The sequence below is a fragment of the Drosophila sulfurigaster genome, chromosome X (genome assembly GCF_023558435.1).
Source record: "Drosophila sulfurigaster albostrigata strain 15112-1811.04 chromosome X, ASM2355843v2, whole genome shotgun sequence".
In the NCBI taxonomy this organism is placed as follows: Eukaryota; Metazoa; Arthropoda; class Insecta; order Diptera; family Drosophilidae; genus Drosophila; species Drosophila sulfurigaster.
In genome coordinates, this window is record NC_084885.1 from 2,481,621 (window position 1) to 2,498,552 (window position 16,932).

Sequence of the window (16,932 nt, forward strand, 5' to 3'; positions counted from 1 at the left end):
CAAACACACCTAAACGGGCGGGCTCTGATTTCAGAGCATTTGCGATATCGTCGCGATAACCGATTCTGTTCTGTTCTGTTCTGTTCTTTTTTTTTTTGACTCGTGCGAGTATTCGCAGACAGATACGAAAACACTCACACTCACACTCACTCACGAACGAAGGCGAATAATATCGATATATTTATGATGCTCGCTAATTTCTATCTCCTTCATTGTAGATACGAAAGTCCAAGCTGGAATTTCCTAATTTCTATTTCACATTGAAAATAAATATTTATTATGCTTCCCAGTTTCGTTTTAGTTTCAACTTGATTCAAATTCAGATTTAACAAATTCCATATATAATTTTAATATATTCTATTTATTGTGTTTCCTAATTTCTATTTCATTATTTTCGATTTGAATTCACATTGAAAATACATACTTATTATGCTTCCCAAATTCCATATTTGTATAATATGTATTTTGTATTTATTACATCGTTTTTAAACAATTCTTAATCAATTCTATTCAAATTAAAGAAAATAATTGAATAGAATAGAATTTACGAATTTTAGAATTAAAGAAAATAATTGAATAGAATAGAATATACGAGGACAACATTCTTATTTGCTTCTATTTTCGCTTTTTCAATAAATACTCTGTACTATTTTCACTTCAGTTTATATTTTAAAAATTAGTATTTTTAGTACCATAATTTATCACAATTTGTTTCATAGTTTTGAATTCTAAGCTACGCCTATAAAGAATAAGTCAACTGAATACAAAAATATTTTCATATTTTTTTTACACAATTTCTATTAAAGTTATGTCAATATCGCTTTTATCAAGAATAAAACTGCGATACAAGTCAATTGAAATTGTTACCCACAGCGTATACTCAATATTTGGGCAACAATATATTCAAACAAATGTTTGATAGCATTTGCTTTAGAAACTCCATAATTAAAAATTATAGATTTTCCATCGAGTTTGATTTCTAAACAGTGATTTCTTTCGATAGTAAACAGAAGTGAACTATCGATAATTGTAATATTCATAATATTCATTTTAAAATAGATCGATTAAAGTTTAATGAATAAACAAGTAATCTAAACTATTGAATATTCATTATTATATTTCCAATATGAAGAATAGCATATCATTAATATTTAATAGTTTTGAAAATAAGTAATGCACACAAATATTTAAAGTACGTAAATTCAATATCTTTCCTACATATTTAAAGGCTAGTTTTGGTAATAGAAAAGTTAAGTCTTACTATCGCAACTATCGATATGCATATCGATAAGTATCAAATGTTAGAAAATGTCCCAATTAACTTCATTTTACGCATCCCGCATTGGGTTTCCCATTTCCCGTTTCCCGTTTCCAATCCCTACCCACAGGTGTCCCAACTTCCCCCAACCACCCCCTTAAGCTGGTCAGCTTTAAGAGCTTTTGTCAACTTGGGATGAATAGTTGCCAAAAGGGAAGTTTTAAAGGGGTGCACTTGTTGTGCTTGTTCTTCTTCTCCTTCTCCTTCATCTTCATCTTCATCTTCTTCTTCTTCGTACTCACCTTGTGCAATTCGAACCGCGGGCATTTTAATTCTCATTTTTGTTTCAATTTCCAAAGGTGTTTCGAAACTTTGCCGAGCGCTCGCCCCCGCAATGGCAGCTGGGCGGGCTTCCTCTTCTCCTCTCCTCTCCTTCGTTCCTCAAGTTCTCCTCCTTCGTCTTTCCTAGTTGCTCTCTTTCGCTTTGTCGTCAAACACTTGATAAATGTATTGTTTGTTTTTATTTTTATGATTTACTTTGATTTGATTTTTATTATTGCACTTTTCCTTTCTTTTTTCTTTTTTCTTTTTTTTTTGTTTGCTTGTTTGTGTTTCTTTTTTTAATTTTCAATATAAAAAATGCACTACTTTTTTGTTAAATATGTTTTCCAAGTGATTTTCGTGATTTGATCAAATTTGTTTATTTATTTATTTTGTTGTTGTCGGAGGGCCGTTTAAATGTTTCTCAAGCGGCGGCCACTCGGCAGCTTAAGTTTTGTTTTATTTATTGTTGTCGTTGTTGTGGTTGTGGTTGTTGTTGTTGTTGTCATTTTGTTGGCAAGCCTTTAATACAATTACAAAATGATTTATTAACATAATTCGATTTATTTCATTTGATATCGCAAATTGAGCAAACAAAACAAACAAAACAAAAACAAACAGATTCCCATTCGCATTCGCATTCGCACTCAAGCACACGCACACAGAAACAGAAACAGAAACACACACACAAACACAGAGTGCTTGCTTGCTTGCTGGCTGCTTCCTCTTCTCGCTTCCTTCTCTTCTATTCTTTATGCTTCGTTTCTTATTGGAACACTGCCGTTCTTTCTTGTTGCTGTTGTATTTATTTCCCTATGCTTTGCTAGTTGTTGCTGCTGTTGTTGTTGTTTTTGTTGTTTTTAGCGCGTTCTTCATTTTCATTTTTTCTGTTTTTTTTTTTTTTTTGCGTTTTCTGTTTTGCTTCACAACTTTATCGTTCGCTTCGATGTTTTTGTCTGACACATTCACGTTGCGTTGCGGCTTCGTCCAATTGGCAAAACACACCAAAATTCGCCTTCCAATTGGAATACACAACTCTTTAGCACTTGAAAAAAAAAACAATTTGCACTTTCTTAACGTGTGTGTGTGTGTGTGTTGTGAGTATATGTGTGTTTTACCGGCTAGATAATAATGTGTTGTTGGTTGGGCGACGGATGGTTGACGAGGGGGGAGGAAAGGAATGCGCGTTGTGTTTTAGTTTTCAATTGGAGAGCGCGTCAGCATAATTTGTTTGTTTGTTGTCCTGTGGCTAACTGTTAACTGATAACTGTTATTGTTGCAGTTGCGTTTGCTGCTGCTGCTGCGTGCACCGCGACGACGACGACGGCGGTGGCAGCCTCGTCAGTAAAAATGTGTGGTGCTAACGTTAACGGCGGAAGTACGCGACTACTGCGAGGCGTCGAGCGGCGAGCGCGTCTTCGCTGACTCTGCTACAACTGCGACTGCGACTGCGGCTGTCGCTCTGTTGTCGTAGTTGTCGTTGTCGTTGTCGTTGTCGTTGCCGTTGCCGTTGTCCAACCAACAAAGCACAAAGCGCCGTAGCGACACCAACACACACACTCCAACACGAACACCAACACTAACACCAGCGCACTAGCACACGAGGCCAGTGAGTGTGAATGGGCAACGGGCAAAGAGAGAACTTCGTGTATTGTGTCGTCGTCGTCGGCTAAACGAAACGAAACGAAACGAAAGCTTGACGAGTGGACGAACAAACAGTCCACAGTGCGTGAGAGAGTAAGCGAGCGTGCATGTGTGCACGTATGTGTGTGTGTGTGTGTGTGTGAGTGAGCGAATGTACACACATGTATGTAAGGTAGTTTTGTGAGAGAGAGAGAGTCACTGACTGCGACAGTGGCAGCGGCAGCGACTGCGGCAGAGCGCTTTTTGATGCGAGCCTAAGGAAAAGCCAAGCAGCCAAGCCAACAACAACAACACGAGTGCATGGTCCGAACGCGACGATGTCCTGCGAGCGACTGTTCAGATAATTCAATTTTATTTTAGGGTTTTGCACTTTAATGCCAATCTGAAAATTTGATTTTGGCTAAGCGACGCCAACGTCGACGTCAACGTCAACGCTAACGCCAACGCCAAAGCTACGCAGCCCTTTACTGTTGGTGGTGGTTTGTTGTTATTGTTGGTGTCGTTGTTGTTGTTGTTGTTGTTGTTGATGGTGGTGGTGTAGGGTGGAGGGTGGAGGGTGCAGAGGAGGAGGGGAACGAGGTGGGTTGATGGTGGTGGTGGGTTGCTGGGCTGCTGCTGCTGCCGTCGACGTCGCTGTCACTGTCGTCGTTGTCGTTGCGTTTGTTTATTTGGTTTGCTGGCACTCGTTGGTCCGTTGGCCGCATATGTGTGCGTATGTGGGGGTGGACACACACACACACACACACACACACACATATGACTGCGAGAGCGAGCTAGCTTGTGTGAGCGGGCGAGCGAGACAGACTGCGAGAGAGAAAGAGAGAGGCGAAGCTTGCGCCAGTTGAAACAAATGAAAATAGCCAAGTTCGATGTGGCGACGTCGCTGTTGACTGCGCTGCTCTTTGACGCGCCGCGACGCGACGTGACGCTGGCTGATAAGAACGCGTCTCAAACATGTGTGAAGTGTTAGAGCAAGGGGGGGGAGTAGGAGGAGGACGAATACAGCTGAAGGAGACGGAGACGGAGAAATAGAAGTGACAAAAGTTTCAAAGCCGGCATCAACAACAATGCGTGCGATAACAACAACAAGAACAGCTTCGATAACAATAACGATAACAATGCGCGCGCAGCTTAAGCGACTTAAACGACTGCGCAACATTTTTGCCGCGCAAAAATACAAAAACAACAACAACTTGCAGCATTTTTCATATTCAATATGAATGTGTAAATTACCAGCGAATCAAAAAAAAAAAACAACAAAACACTCTCGATATTTTTTTGACACAAAGTTTTCCGACTTTTCGCGCGCGTCGCTTTCGTTGTGTCCCCGGTGGACCGGTTGAACTTGTGGCAGGAACTTGTGGCACGTCCTCACAACGCGGCTGCTCGTGTGCATCTAATAAACTAAACTTAGTTTATGCCCATCTTCCATTCAACAAGAGGCCACAGCGCTACAACCGACCAAACCACTCGCAACGCCAACGTTGGCGTCGTCGTCGTCGTCGTCGTCGTCGTCGCAACGTCAGCGTCGCTGCCAGCGCCAACGGGCAGTTTGTTACTCCCCCTGTGAGCTGTGCGCTCTGCCAGCGTCGACGGCGACGATGACGTTGACGTCGCTGCCATCATTTGGCGTAGTTAGTCAATGAGTTGAGCTTGGTCTTTTTCTGGGTTGAAGTTCAGGTGGCTGCTGGGTGGGTGTTTAGTTGAGTGTACTCACAACTCACAGCTCACAGCTCGTAACTCGCAACTCGCGAGTGCCATGTGAGTGTTTGTTTGCATTGTATTCATTTCAAAGTGAATGTCTGCCGAGATTTCTGTGCTCTGCTCGATTTCTGTCGCTGGGGTATTCACGAATGCATTCAGATTCGCACGTGTTTCGGGCATAAAGTACACTGTTCGAATGTTGCGAGTATATTCACGGGTGTATATGAATGCACCAGGTTATTCATAAGTGTATTAACTTGTAGTATACATATGTATTTGTGAATATATTCACGAGTGTATTCATATGAATTTGTCAATATATTCACGAGTATACCCGTTTTTTTAAAATATATTTTCGAGTGTATGCACATGTATTTTTTTAATATATTCAAGAATGTATTCACATGTATTTTTTGAATATATTCACGAGTGTATTCACATGTATTTTTTGAATATATTCACGAGTGTATTCTTATGTATCTGTGAATATATTCTCGAGTGTATTTATATGTATTTGTGAATGCATTCACGAGTGTATTCTTATGAATTTGTGAATATATTCACGAGTATACCCATTTTTTTAAAATATATTTACGAGTGTATGCACATGTATTTTTTTAATATATTCAAGAATGTATTCACATGTATTTTTTGAATATATTCACGAGTGTATTCACATGTATTTTTTGAATATATTCACGAGTGTATTCTTATGTATCTGTGAATATATTCGCGAGTGTATTTATATGTATTTGTGAATGCATTCACGAGTGTATTCATAAATAATTTTTGAGAAATATTTTGTTCTATAAAATAAATGTCTGAATGCATTCATAAATATATTCGTGAATATACTCGAGAATATTCACGAATCACATATCATATCACACACATTAGCAAATACAAATTGTGGGAGTGAGTGTACTCATAAGTGTGTGTGTGTTGTGAGTGTGTAGGTGCGTACTCGCTGCAATTGGCGTCTGCTGCTGCTGCGAGAATGCTCATAGTTAAGCTTAATGCTCGCCCACCGCGGTCAACACCGGCTAATGCACATTAATCATTGCGGCTGCGACGGCGACTGCGACTGCGGCAGAGGGCAACGAGTTTGGTGGGTGGCTTGCAGCATGTTGCAAGTTGCAAGTTGCGAAGCGGCCAAGTCTGGACGCGGCAAACTGTTCGAACCACACAGACACACACACACACACACACACACACACATATACGAAGCTGCTGTGAACGCTGCTGACTGCGCTGCCGACTGCGCTGCCTAGCATTGCACCCATTAATGTCAGGCGCTTTGATATGCGAAGCACACAGAGCACGTACTCACGTATGTGAGCTTGTCTCTCTGCGTGTGTGTGTGTGTGTGTGTGTGTGATGCTGGCCCAAAAGTGAATGCGAATTGTTTTTATTGCAAAGGTTTTGCCTTATTGTTAATTGTGCTGCGGCTGTGTGTGTGTATGTGTGTGTGAAAGGGAGAGGGATATAGTGATGGGGTGGGGGAACCAGAGCGAGATGGCTAGAGATCATTAGCGCCACACACATGTGCAAGTGTATTGTGAGTGTCCACTGAGACACAACTTCAGCTTTAGCTTTCCTCCCCCTACACACATGAACTTCAGTCGAGTGTGTGTGCTTGTGTGTGTGTGTGTGTGTGTGTATGTGTGTGTAAATCATATGACACTTGCTCGCCTGCAGCTTCGCAGTTCAGATAACCTCAAGCTTAACCCATTGTTTAGTTGCTCCCCCCCCTCCCTCTCTCACCACCTCTCCCACTCCACCACTCGACTCTCCACTCACTCACATCACACACACGCATATCTCATGTGTGTGTCCACAGTTATTGCCCCATGGCTATAGCATATGTATCGGCGCATTTGCTTATGTGCACACACACACTCGCACACTCGCACACTCACATACTCACACGCATTTACACACACTCGCACACACGCTCACATGTGAAACGCACTCACACGAGCGTCGCACACGCGCGTTCGCCCCATCGATTGGCCATCGTTGCTCTCGCCATATACCTCCCGCCTCCCTCCCCTCCCCATTTGTCACTCTTCTTGTCCTCACCAAGTTCACCTCCTCTCTCCCCATAACTCAACCTGCCTGCTGGCGAAGCACCGTTACTCGCGCTCTCACACACAGGTAGCCACTGCGAGAGTCAGAGAGCGTTGCCCAAAACAAATGGGAGAGCGAGAGAACGCTGCTGCTGCTGCTGCTGCTGCCGTTAGCCTTGTCTGGCTGAGAGCAAGAGCGAGCGAGAGAGACGCACATGTGTGAGAGCACAAAGCACATCGAGAGAGAGCGAACAACAGTCGCCGCAGTCGCCGCAGCAGCTATAGCAGCAGCAGCAGCAGCAGCAGCAGAGACGAGTTTGGCCACCTTCGGATGGGGTTACGTGCAGACGAGCTTTGGCATCCGTCGCACGCTTATCAGTCGTCGCTGTTGCGTTGACAGCGCCGGCAGACGCAGACAGCAGCATCATCGCACAAAGGGTTATATGCCAGATCGAAATTGTATAAGCGACACATACATAAACACATGCTACATTCATATGTAGGTTAAGCACGATGACCAGAACACGTATTTACTCGTAACTTGTTGGCCACTTGATTGATGATTGAGTCTTTGAATTTCAGTTGCATCTTGAAAATTTGGATTATAAGAATAACTGAAACTAACGTACCATCGACTGTGCATTTGTATTCGTACTTAACCCATTTAACATCCAAATTTCCCCAGACTTGTATAGTACTAAAAATTAGGTTTAAGCAAAATGATAATTTAAGAACCATAAAAATCATAATGACAAATTTAAAGGTAAATCCAACTAATATACAATAAATGTTGTATTGGACTACCAAAATTAAAATCTATGCCAATCTGAAAGATCAGAATAATATTGTATATAGACAAACCAAAAACTAATGCTTAATTAAATTTATGTATTTTTTTTTTTGTTTTTCTTTTTTCTGAGTTGATGGCCTTAGTAGCTAGCACTCTCTTCTTTTAAATAAATAAATATATATGTATAAATATTCTTTTTTTTTATTAGATCAGTTACAAGTAAATTTAACACCTTGCTGGATTATATAAACATAATTTATTTTTTATATTTGTGTTCGTTAATATCCAATTTCTTAAAATTTTTCCTGAAAGTTTTATTAGAAGATCAGTTAAAAATAAGTTTAACATCTAACTGGAATATATAAATATAATTAGAATACCCAACATAATTTTATATTTATAATTTTGTTAATTTAAAGTTAAAATTTTGTTTTTTAGGTTTTCAAAATACTATTCTTCTCTCTAAAATCACATTTTGGTTTTGATGAATTTAATCTGTTTAAGTAGAAAATGCTTGAGTACGTTCAGTGGCCAAATACAAAAATAATCGAATTTCATCAAATTATACTAATTTAATTAAGGTTCTCCTTTGTTACATTAATTTTCATTTATGTACAGGACGTTTTTAATATTAACTGTTCATAGTTGACTGCACTAGAAAACAACTTGCAAAAAGAAAACCAAATTACCATTTTGTAAAGTAAAAAAAAAAATAAAGCATAAAAGTAGAATATTTTATATAGTTTTTGCTTGGGATTTTTGCAAAATAAATATTATTTATTTGTTGAAATTAGAGAACATTCAGCACAGATATGATTTTTATACCCGCTAACCAAAAACGTATGTTGCAGTCTGTATGCAATCTATGGAATATTTTCAATGTAATAGTATATTAATATACCAGATATACCAATATAGCTTTCGATATATTCATTAAAAATAATTGAAGATTAATGTCGCACTATTGTGATTTTATTTGAAACTTGATTATATCTTTCTTACTTGTTAGTCTTGAAAATGTTTTATATACTATAAATTAAACATCAATATTTTCGGAGTTAAATTTTGTTCTATTAAATGCATATTTTGAAATGTTTTCGTTAAGTATTGTGAATATAATCGACTGTTAGTGAATCCAACAAACTCATCGAATCATAATTATAAACGTAATTTTAATCATACAATGTTGTGACTGCTGACTTTTTAGGGCTTGTCCCTCCGCTAAAAAAAAGGTTAAACGCGCTGTGCGGGTGTGTGTAAATGTGTCTTAATCTGTGTGTGTGTGTGTGTGTGTATGTGTGCGCAACAGTTGCGAGATTTGTATAATAATTTTGTCGATTGTTTTGTTTCGCATTTTGAGTTTTGAGCTGTTACGGAATGCGGTGACATCAAACAGAACCAAAAAGGAGCACTCGTAATTACCCTTCGCAGCGGCATTTCAATAAGTAAATAATAAGCACAGTTCGCCGTGTGGAGGGAAGTGTTATGAATGGATCAGTGTATATACATACATATACACTATATATCGCATAATGTATGCACACACTATACAAAGTATAGGCAAAGCCTCACGCGCTCTTGTTTGTCGGCGAGATGTGAGGTAACTGCAACTGCTGGCTGCAACAAAGCTTGCAACGAAAATTACAGAATTGCCGACAATTACCACGGAATAGGGGGGAGGGAGGAAGAAGAGAAGGAGGAGGGGATTTACTACCTCGCTGTTTGTGACATATGCGGAGCAAGCGAGCCGAACTGCTTGAGTTTTGAGTGTGCACTCCTTGCAACTGCAACAGCAACAGCAACTGCAACCGGGCTTTGCCAAAGTGCAGCGAGCAAGCAAGAGGAGCAACAACAACAGCGGTCATTACGCGATCCTTGCGGCGCATGTCCAGCATTAGAAGTGTCGACAAATTGGCCAAGCGATCGATCGTACGATCGATCGATCAAGCGATCGTTCGCTTGTTGCACACCTTCATCATCTGGCCATGGGGCAGCTGTTGCATTAGCATTAAGCTTGCCACATCTCGCTCGCCGACTGGCCATGATTGCTCCTTAAGTGGCGGCCCCAATTTGCAATTGGCCAGCGGCCGCCTAAGCCACAAAAGCTGCCCATTATCACGGCTACCGTTGTGCAATTCTTCCCCATCCCCCCTCTCGTGCCTCGTGCAATCTCCCAACCTTGCAACCTGCAACCACAAGCGCGCTGCCCTTGCCTTGCCTCTTGCCACAACGGTTGCCGTTTTCTTCGTTTTTTTTTCTCTCTGTCTTTTGCTGGGCAGGGGCCGTGCCAGGCGTCGCCACGGCGTTGCCCAGCTATTAATTGTCGCGTGAAACGGGCTTTTTTGTTGGATCGATTGCGGGTCACAGTCTCGATAGCACCGCTATGTCAACCCAAACTCAAACCCAAACCCAAACAGTTTCCTTGACTGGGTGACTGGCGGACCCAGCGACCCACCAAAAGCAACAAACCAACCAAACCAACCAAACCAACCAACCAACCAACAAACGACCGACAGACCGACCGAGCGGGCGACCGTCGGCGTCACCCGCTGTGCGGCCCGTGGCACCAATTGAAGAGGTCTCTCTCTCAATGCCAACGCTTGGCCGTTGATCGATTAAACGAGCACCAAACAAATCAGCAAAGCAACGGCATCCGCAGCACTACGAATAGTCAAATACTCTTACATTCACTTATAGTAGTTACTATTTGATTTACTGCGGGGAATACCCAGCCACTCGGTAAGAGCTGGAAGGTTTCACTGTAAGGCGATCTTAAGATAACAATTTGTAAGTCTTACACTAATAAAATATATAAATAAAAATTAAAGAGCCATATCAATGCCAACGCTTGGCCACATACCCCTATATATAACGGTAAGGGCAAAAAGGCTGCAAAGCTGGAAAGTTGCAATGCAACGCGATCTTACGATACAAATTCATGAATTATTATTCATATTAATAATAAGTGAATAGGTTTCTCAAATATATTTAGCAATATTTTAAATATTAATAATAAGTAAGTAAGTTATATTTAGCATATAAACTCTTACATAAACTGTAAGAGCTGGAAGGTTGCAATGCAACACGATCTTAAGATAACAATTTCCAAAAGTATTATAAATATAAATACAAGTTGAAGAGGTCTCTTACATTGATTGCTAACGCTTGGCCGTATACTCATATATAATATTTAGCAAATTAATTTTGACCCTAATGGTAAGAGCTGGAAGGTTGCAGTGCAACACGATCTTAAGATATTCATTTTTGAGTTTTGTTCGACTAATAAAATGTAAAGAAAAATTGAAGATGCCAACGCTTGGCCGTATAAATCTATATTTATCAAGTTAACTTGTACCCAAACGGTAAGACCAAGAAGGCTACGAAGTACAAGAAGTACGCTCAAATCTTCATAATAATACATATTTCCTGAACATGTTTAGTACTTGACTAGTCACTTATGTACAGTTCAAACTGCGATGTTAAAAAATAAATTTACAAATTATTATTATTATTATTATTATTATTATTATTATAAAAATTAAAGAGGCCTCGTTCTTATATTTAGCATATTAACTCTTACACAAACGGTAAGAGCTGGAAGGCTGCAATGCAAATCGAACGAAGTTGCTCGACAAGTTGGCTAAAATCTTCATATTGTATATATTCAAAATTTATTATATTTAAAATAGTTACTATTTTACTTACTGATTACACTATCAACGCACAGCCGAAACGGTAAGAGTAAAGAGGCTGCGGGACTATTGGTTAAAATATTTATAAAATTTCTCAATTCTTAAGCTACAAACTTATAAGTTTTGCACAAATCATAAAATATATGTACATACAAATTGAAATATTAAAATTACATACAATATAGCTAAAGTAACTGGGGCTAAGATGATGTTATATTCATAGATTTAATTCAACTTTTGAATACTACGCGTTAGTTACTTAGTTTGATATATGTTTAATAGTTTTCTAAGACAGCAACGAGAATATTTGGCATTTGGCAAAGCAGAAACATCTGAGGCAAAGGATTGCCTTTTTACTTTTCATCTAACCGTCAAATTTCGCTATACCTAAACTTAAAGGAGGCTTTAACTTAGTTTTTGAGTTGTTGTATAGATGTAGATTTAACAGTAAACTACAATATATGGAATAAATTCAGGCTGAATTTCAAGCTCAAGCTCTTCTAGCGTATATTTAAAGTAGTAAAATAATTACTATATAAATCACTTGTATTTAGTTCAACTGTATTATGTGATATGTTGTTCTTCTAATATGTTAATATGTGATATGCTGATATGTTGTTCTAATACTATATATTAGAAAAATAATTACTAAATAAATAACATTCATTTAGTTCAACTGTATTTATGTGATATGTTGATACGTTCTTCTAATATACTGTGTTCTAATATAATATATTGATATGTGATATGCTGAATACTACATATATAATATATTAGAAAACTATAAACGCTTCCTATAAGAATATATTTCTGGAATGATCATACAGATAGTGCTTTGATTACAAATTTTCTGAGAGTATATAGGATTAAATCAAAAAGATCAGTGATTATTAAATCGAAATTTCATTCGATCAATCGAATGTAAGATCGACTGCATGATTTGCGATCTTTTTGATTTTATGTTGAAATATTCACAAACTGGGACAGAGATCATTAGCCTTTACTCTATCGAGTTTCATTGGAATAGCTTCCAAGCAGAGGATCTACATATGTATATATGGTATATAGTAGATGGTATTATTGAAACGAATCGATTAATTGATCGAATGAAACATCGATCATGCACCTTTGGTGGCCTTGACTCTAACTAGTTTCATTGCAATAGCTTTCAAACAGCGCGTCAAGCAATCAGATGTATCATATTGACTCAACTTGGTTGTTAGGGTATCAAAATTTGACAGCCCCTTCCTCGACGGTGGTGTTGTTGTCGGTCGCCACACATTCCGCAGGATGCGGGCCAACGTTTCATTCCGTTTTCGATTCCGATTCTGATTCCGATTCCATATCGTTCCGCGTTGACAAATTGTTGATTGACGCAATCCGTTGGCCAGGGCCGCGTAGCCATGGAATCTGTTTTTTATTTTTTTTTATTTTTTTTTCCTTTCTGTTTGTTGTTTTCCTTTGCGGGCTGCACTGTGGTTAGACTATTGGTGATGATGTTAGCGACTACAGCTGTGGTGTTAGCCAGCTAGCTGAGGTGGTGAGGTGGTGAGATGGTGGTGGTGGCTGCTCTTAGGGGCCTCGTTCGGCCGGTTTGCTTCTTGTTGTTTCCGTGGGCTAAACAAAGTTTATCGATTTAACAAAATTCATTGAGCCCAACGAGCCAACGAGTGCCACATTTGGCTCCAGCCACGGCCTGGCGTTGCAGGTGCGGGACACAGCTGGCACAGAGGAGTGTGGAGGGAGGAGAGACAGAGAGAGAGAGATAGAGTGAGAGAGGGAGGAGGGGACGAAGGCGGCCCTTTGGCGGTTTTGGCTTTGTTTAGATGACCCAACAAACTCTCGACTCGACCCGTTGGCCGGGCACTGCCACCCAACTGATCGATTATACATTCGATGGCCATGAAGGCTAACAACTAAGTACTATAAACGCTCTGTTGTTGTCCTCAATGCCCTTCTGCCGTGCCATAGATACCGATACCAGATGCCCCCCTTCTCCTTCTCCTTCTCCTTTCGTTTCTATTACCTCGCCTTGGGAAATCAGCGCATTTCGTTGTAGATCTTCTTCTTCACTTGTTCCACTTAATCTCCGAAATGCTTTTCATATCAATTACAAATCTATGGCAGCGCCTTTCTCAAGGATCTCGACTTCTTTACCCCTTGCAGCGAAGTCACAGCCACATCTGTGACTTCGCATAATTGAGTTTTCGAATTGTACAAGTGGCCGGCCACACTTGACTTCTCAAGTGCCACTTGATTGCGAGTCCTGTCCATCTCTCTGCCGCCTGTCCATGTCCTGGCAGCAATACGTACCCCATGCAGAGCAGTAGGCGCCCCTTTAAAGGACATTGTTTTTACATTTTGCGGGCAGCTCTTGAAATGAATGATCACCAGAGAAATTATTTGAGTGTCTTTGGTGTGGTTAACTTCAAACTCAAAAGGTTAAAGTGATACTGATCGAATGTTGTGGTAAAGAATTATACGCATCATATTTAAATTTTGAAGAATGCCTTTTTTACGAATAAGGATAATGTATTGCATTTTATTATAAAGACATTTAAAATCTGAAAACTATATTAAAAATTCAAATATCTATCTTTTACTAAAATTGTTAAGAAATATAAATTGGACCAAAAATATTATTTAAATATTGTATGAATAATTAAAAATTTGTTGCATCTTGTTAGTAAGAACTATAATTTTTTTTAATTACATAAATTTTATAATCGAATGTAATACAATATGAAAAAAAAAATATATTTACATTTTGAAAGATCCATTTCTTTAGGGATAAATGAAATAAGTTGTACGTTGTTATAACGAAATACAAATAAATAATTTTACAGTCGAGTAAATGCACAACAATATACCAAATTATGTACCGCAAAAAATACTAAAATTATACCAAATGGTATGTTTGCTATATTGATATAGTACTACATTCAATATATACAATAGAGTGTACAATATACCAACAATATACCGAAGACTATATTTGGTATATTAACAAAATAAAATGTGTATTCGAAATATAACATATCATGAAGAAAATATACCAGAGTATTTTTTTTAGTTTCAATATTTAGATATGTTCAATACTAAACAGTTTAAAAAAAAAAATAGTTTTCATAAGATTCAAATTGTTGTTTAGAATATTTCTTTAAACATTGTTGTTGATAATAACCAATACATAATAAATGTATTTTCAATATTGGTATCATTGATACAAATAATGCTAAAACTTAAATACATATTCAACTACAATAAAATGATTTACTATATTAATTTTCCATTTGAGCTGCAACTCTATGTTAATATTTCATTTATAATTTATAATTTCGAAAGAGACCAGAAAAATTGGGGAAAAGTCCCACATACATTTGGTGTAAACGATTTGAAAACAAGTAAGAAAGTTACAGTCGAGTGTGCTCGACTGTGAGATACCCGCTACCCATTTTTAATAAAGGCAAAATATTGCGGTATCATTTTGAAAATATACCGAAAATACTTAAAAAATACTAAAAATATACCAAATGGTATGTTTAGTATATCAATATAGTACCGCATTAAAAATATACCATATACGGCTCAATATACCAGATTGCCAGCCAAAGTAACTAAGACCCTTATAATAAGGCGTTTTTGCCCATACAAAAGTATTTCTTTTATAACTTCGACAATTTTTATCTGATCGCAACCAAATTTTCAGGAATCATAACTACTATAGTTATTATTATATATACCAAAATTTGCAACTCTAGCTTTAAAATTACGCTTGTTATTCGATTTTTTTTGATTTGCGGGGGCGGAAGTGGGCGTGGCATAAATTTGAAACAAACTTGATCTGCGTGCAAACATAACAAATGCTGTCGAAAAAAAAATATAGCTCTATCTCTCGTAGTCTCTGAGATCTAGGTGTTCATACGGACAGACGGACGGACACACAGACACACAGACGGACAGACGGACATGGCTATATCGTCTCGGCTGTTGACGCTAATCAAGAATATATATACTTTATAGGGTCGGAGATGCCTCCTTCTACCTGTTACATACATTTCCTGCCGGCACAAAGTTATAATACCCTTCTACCCTATGGGTAGCGGGTATAATGAGTTTGAAATTTGAATGTTGTGCGAGTGTTGCGTGGTGTGGGTATGTGTGTGTGTGTATGTGTGTGTATCTCAAGTGTGTCTTGTTTCTCCTCCCTTCTCGATTTACAGTGTCCAAGTGACAATATTGAGAACATTGAGAACAAAGACCGCAAAGACCGAAAATGGGAAACAGTAGCAACATTTGCCATAAAACACAAGAACAAGAACAAGAACGAAAACGAAAACGAGAATGAATGTTTTTGGTAAATGGGAAAATAAAATAAATATTTTTGAATTAATGGAATCTCAAGTGTGTCCACAAATGGAAGCAATGACAATGAGAGCGAGTCGTCGCATGTTGAGTGTTTGGTTCTTTTGGGGTCGCATCGACTGATCGATGGTGAAAAAGGGAAACGTTCTTCTTTTTTTCTGTTGTCTTTTCTGCCCAACAACGCGACACAATGTCAAAGTCGCCAGCGGCAACATTCGGTGGCAGTGGCAGTGGCAGTGGCAGCAACATCATCATCATCAACCACAGCCCCATGGCTAGTCTCCATCTACATCTCCAATGCTGTCCGTCCTTCGTCGTCCGTTCCGTTACGTTCCGTTCCGTTGCGCTGACTGGCATCGCCTCATGGACAAACATATGGCTGACACATGTGCGCGATGCGCCCGCCCAGCTTTCTTTGCTTGGCCGCGAGATCGCGACGCGGGCGTCATGTTATTTTTAAGCATCGTGGGGACAACGGATAGACAGTGCGAGAAAGCAAGAGAGAGAGAGAGAGAGAAAATAAAAGTGAGAGAGGCCACTGAGCCACTGTCAACTATCCAGATCACAGATCCCACTCAGTGACACTCGAATACGGATTCGAATACGGATTCAGATTCGGATTCGGTTGCAAACAGACAAATCACACACCAGGCATTTCTGACCAGACATCGTGCCACAGACCAGACCGCAACCAGACCGAGAAGAGAGGGAGAGCGGAAGAAGAAGAGACCCAGTCCCATTCCTGCCCCAAGAGTTTGGCTCGTAGCAGGGGGTGAACTTGAAAATTTCAACATTAAGTGCGAGATATATTTATACATTTCCTACACTACTCTTTTTTTTAATGGCCGCCACAACATTTGCTCGACTCAACTCGCGACACGCGGTACAGTCAAAGCAATTGCAACGGTCCAACTGCAGTTGACTGCAGGTCACAAGGATCTGATTCAAGATTGTAGTCTTGACATATATTAAAACTAAATAAAGTGTACATTATATTTAATTAACTTTTTCTATTTGTTAGTTTATTTGTCGATTTATTTCTTTTGGGCTTCAAAGTAATTTATATCGACAAGAATGCTTTGAATGCGT

General features: G+C 39.0%; 1 protein-coding gene across 1 annotated transcript in view; it reads right to left on the reverse strand.

Moving 5' to 3' along the window:
- The window catches only part of LOC133847874 (uncharacterized), a 62,323-nt gene extending 59,001 nt beyond the window's left edge, over window positions 1-3,322 (reverse strand). The window contains exon 1 of the mRNA XM_062283146.1: window positions 1,561-3,322. Within this exon, the coding sequence (XP_062139130.1) occupies window positions 1,561-1,597 (37 nt within the window). The 5' untranslated portion in view covers window positions 1,598-3,322. The remainder of the gene's footprint in view (window positions 1-1,560) is intronic.
- Window positions 3,323-16,932: the final 13,610 nt, after the last annotated feature.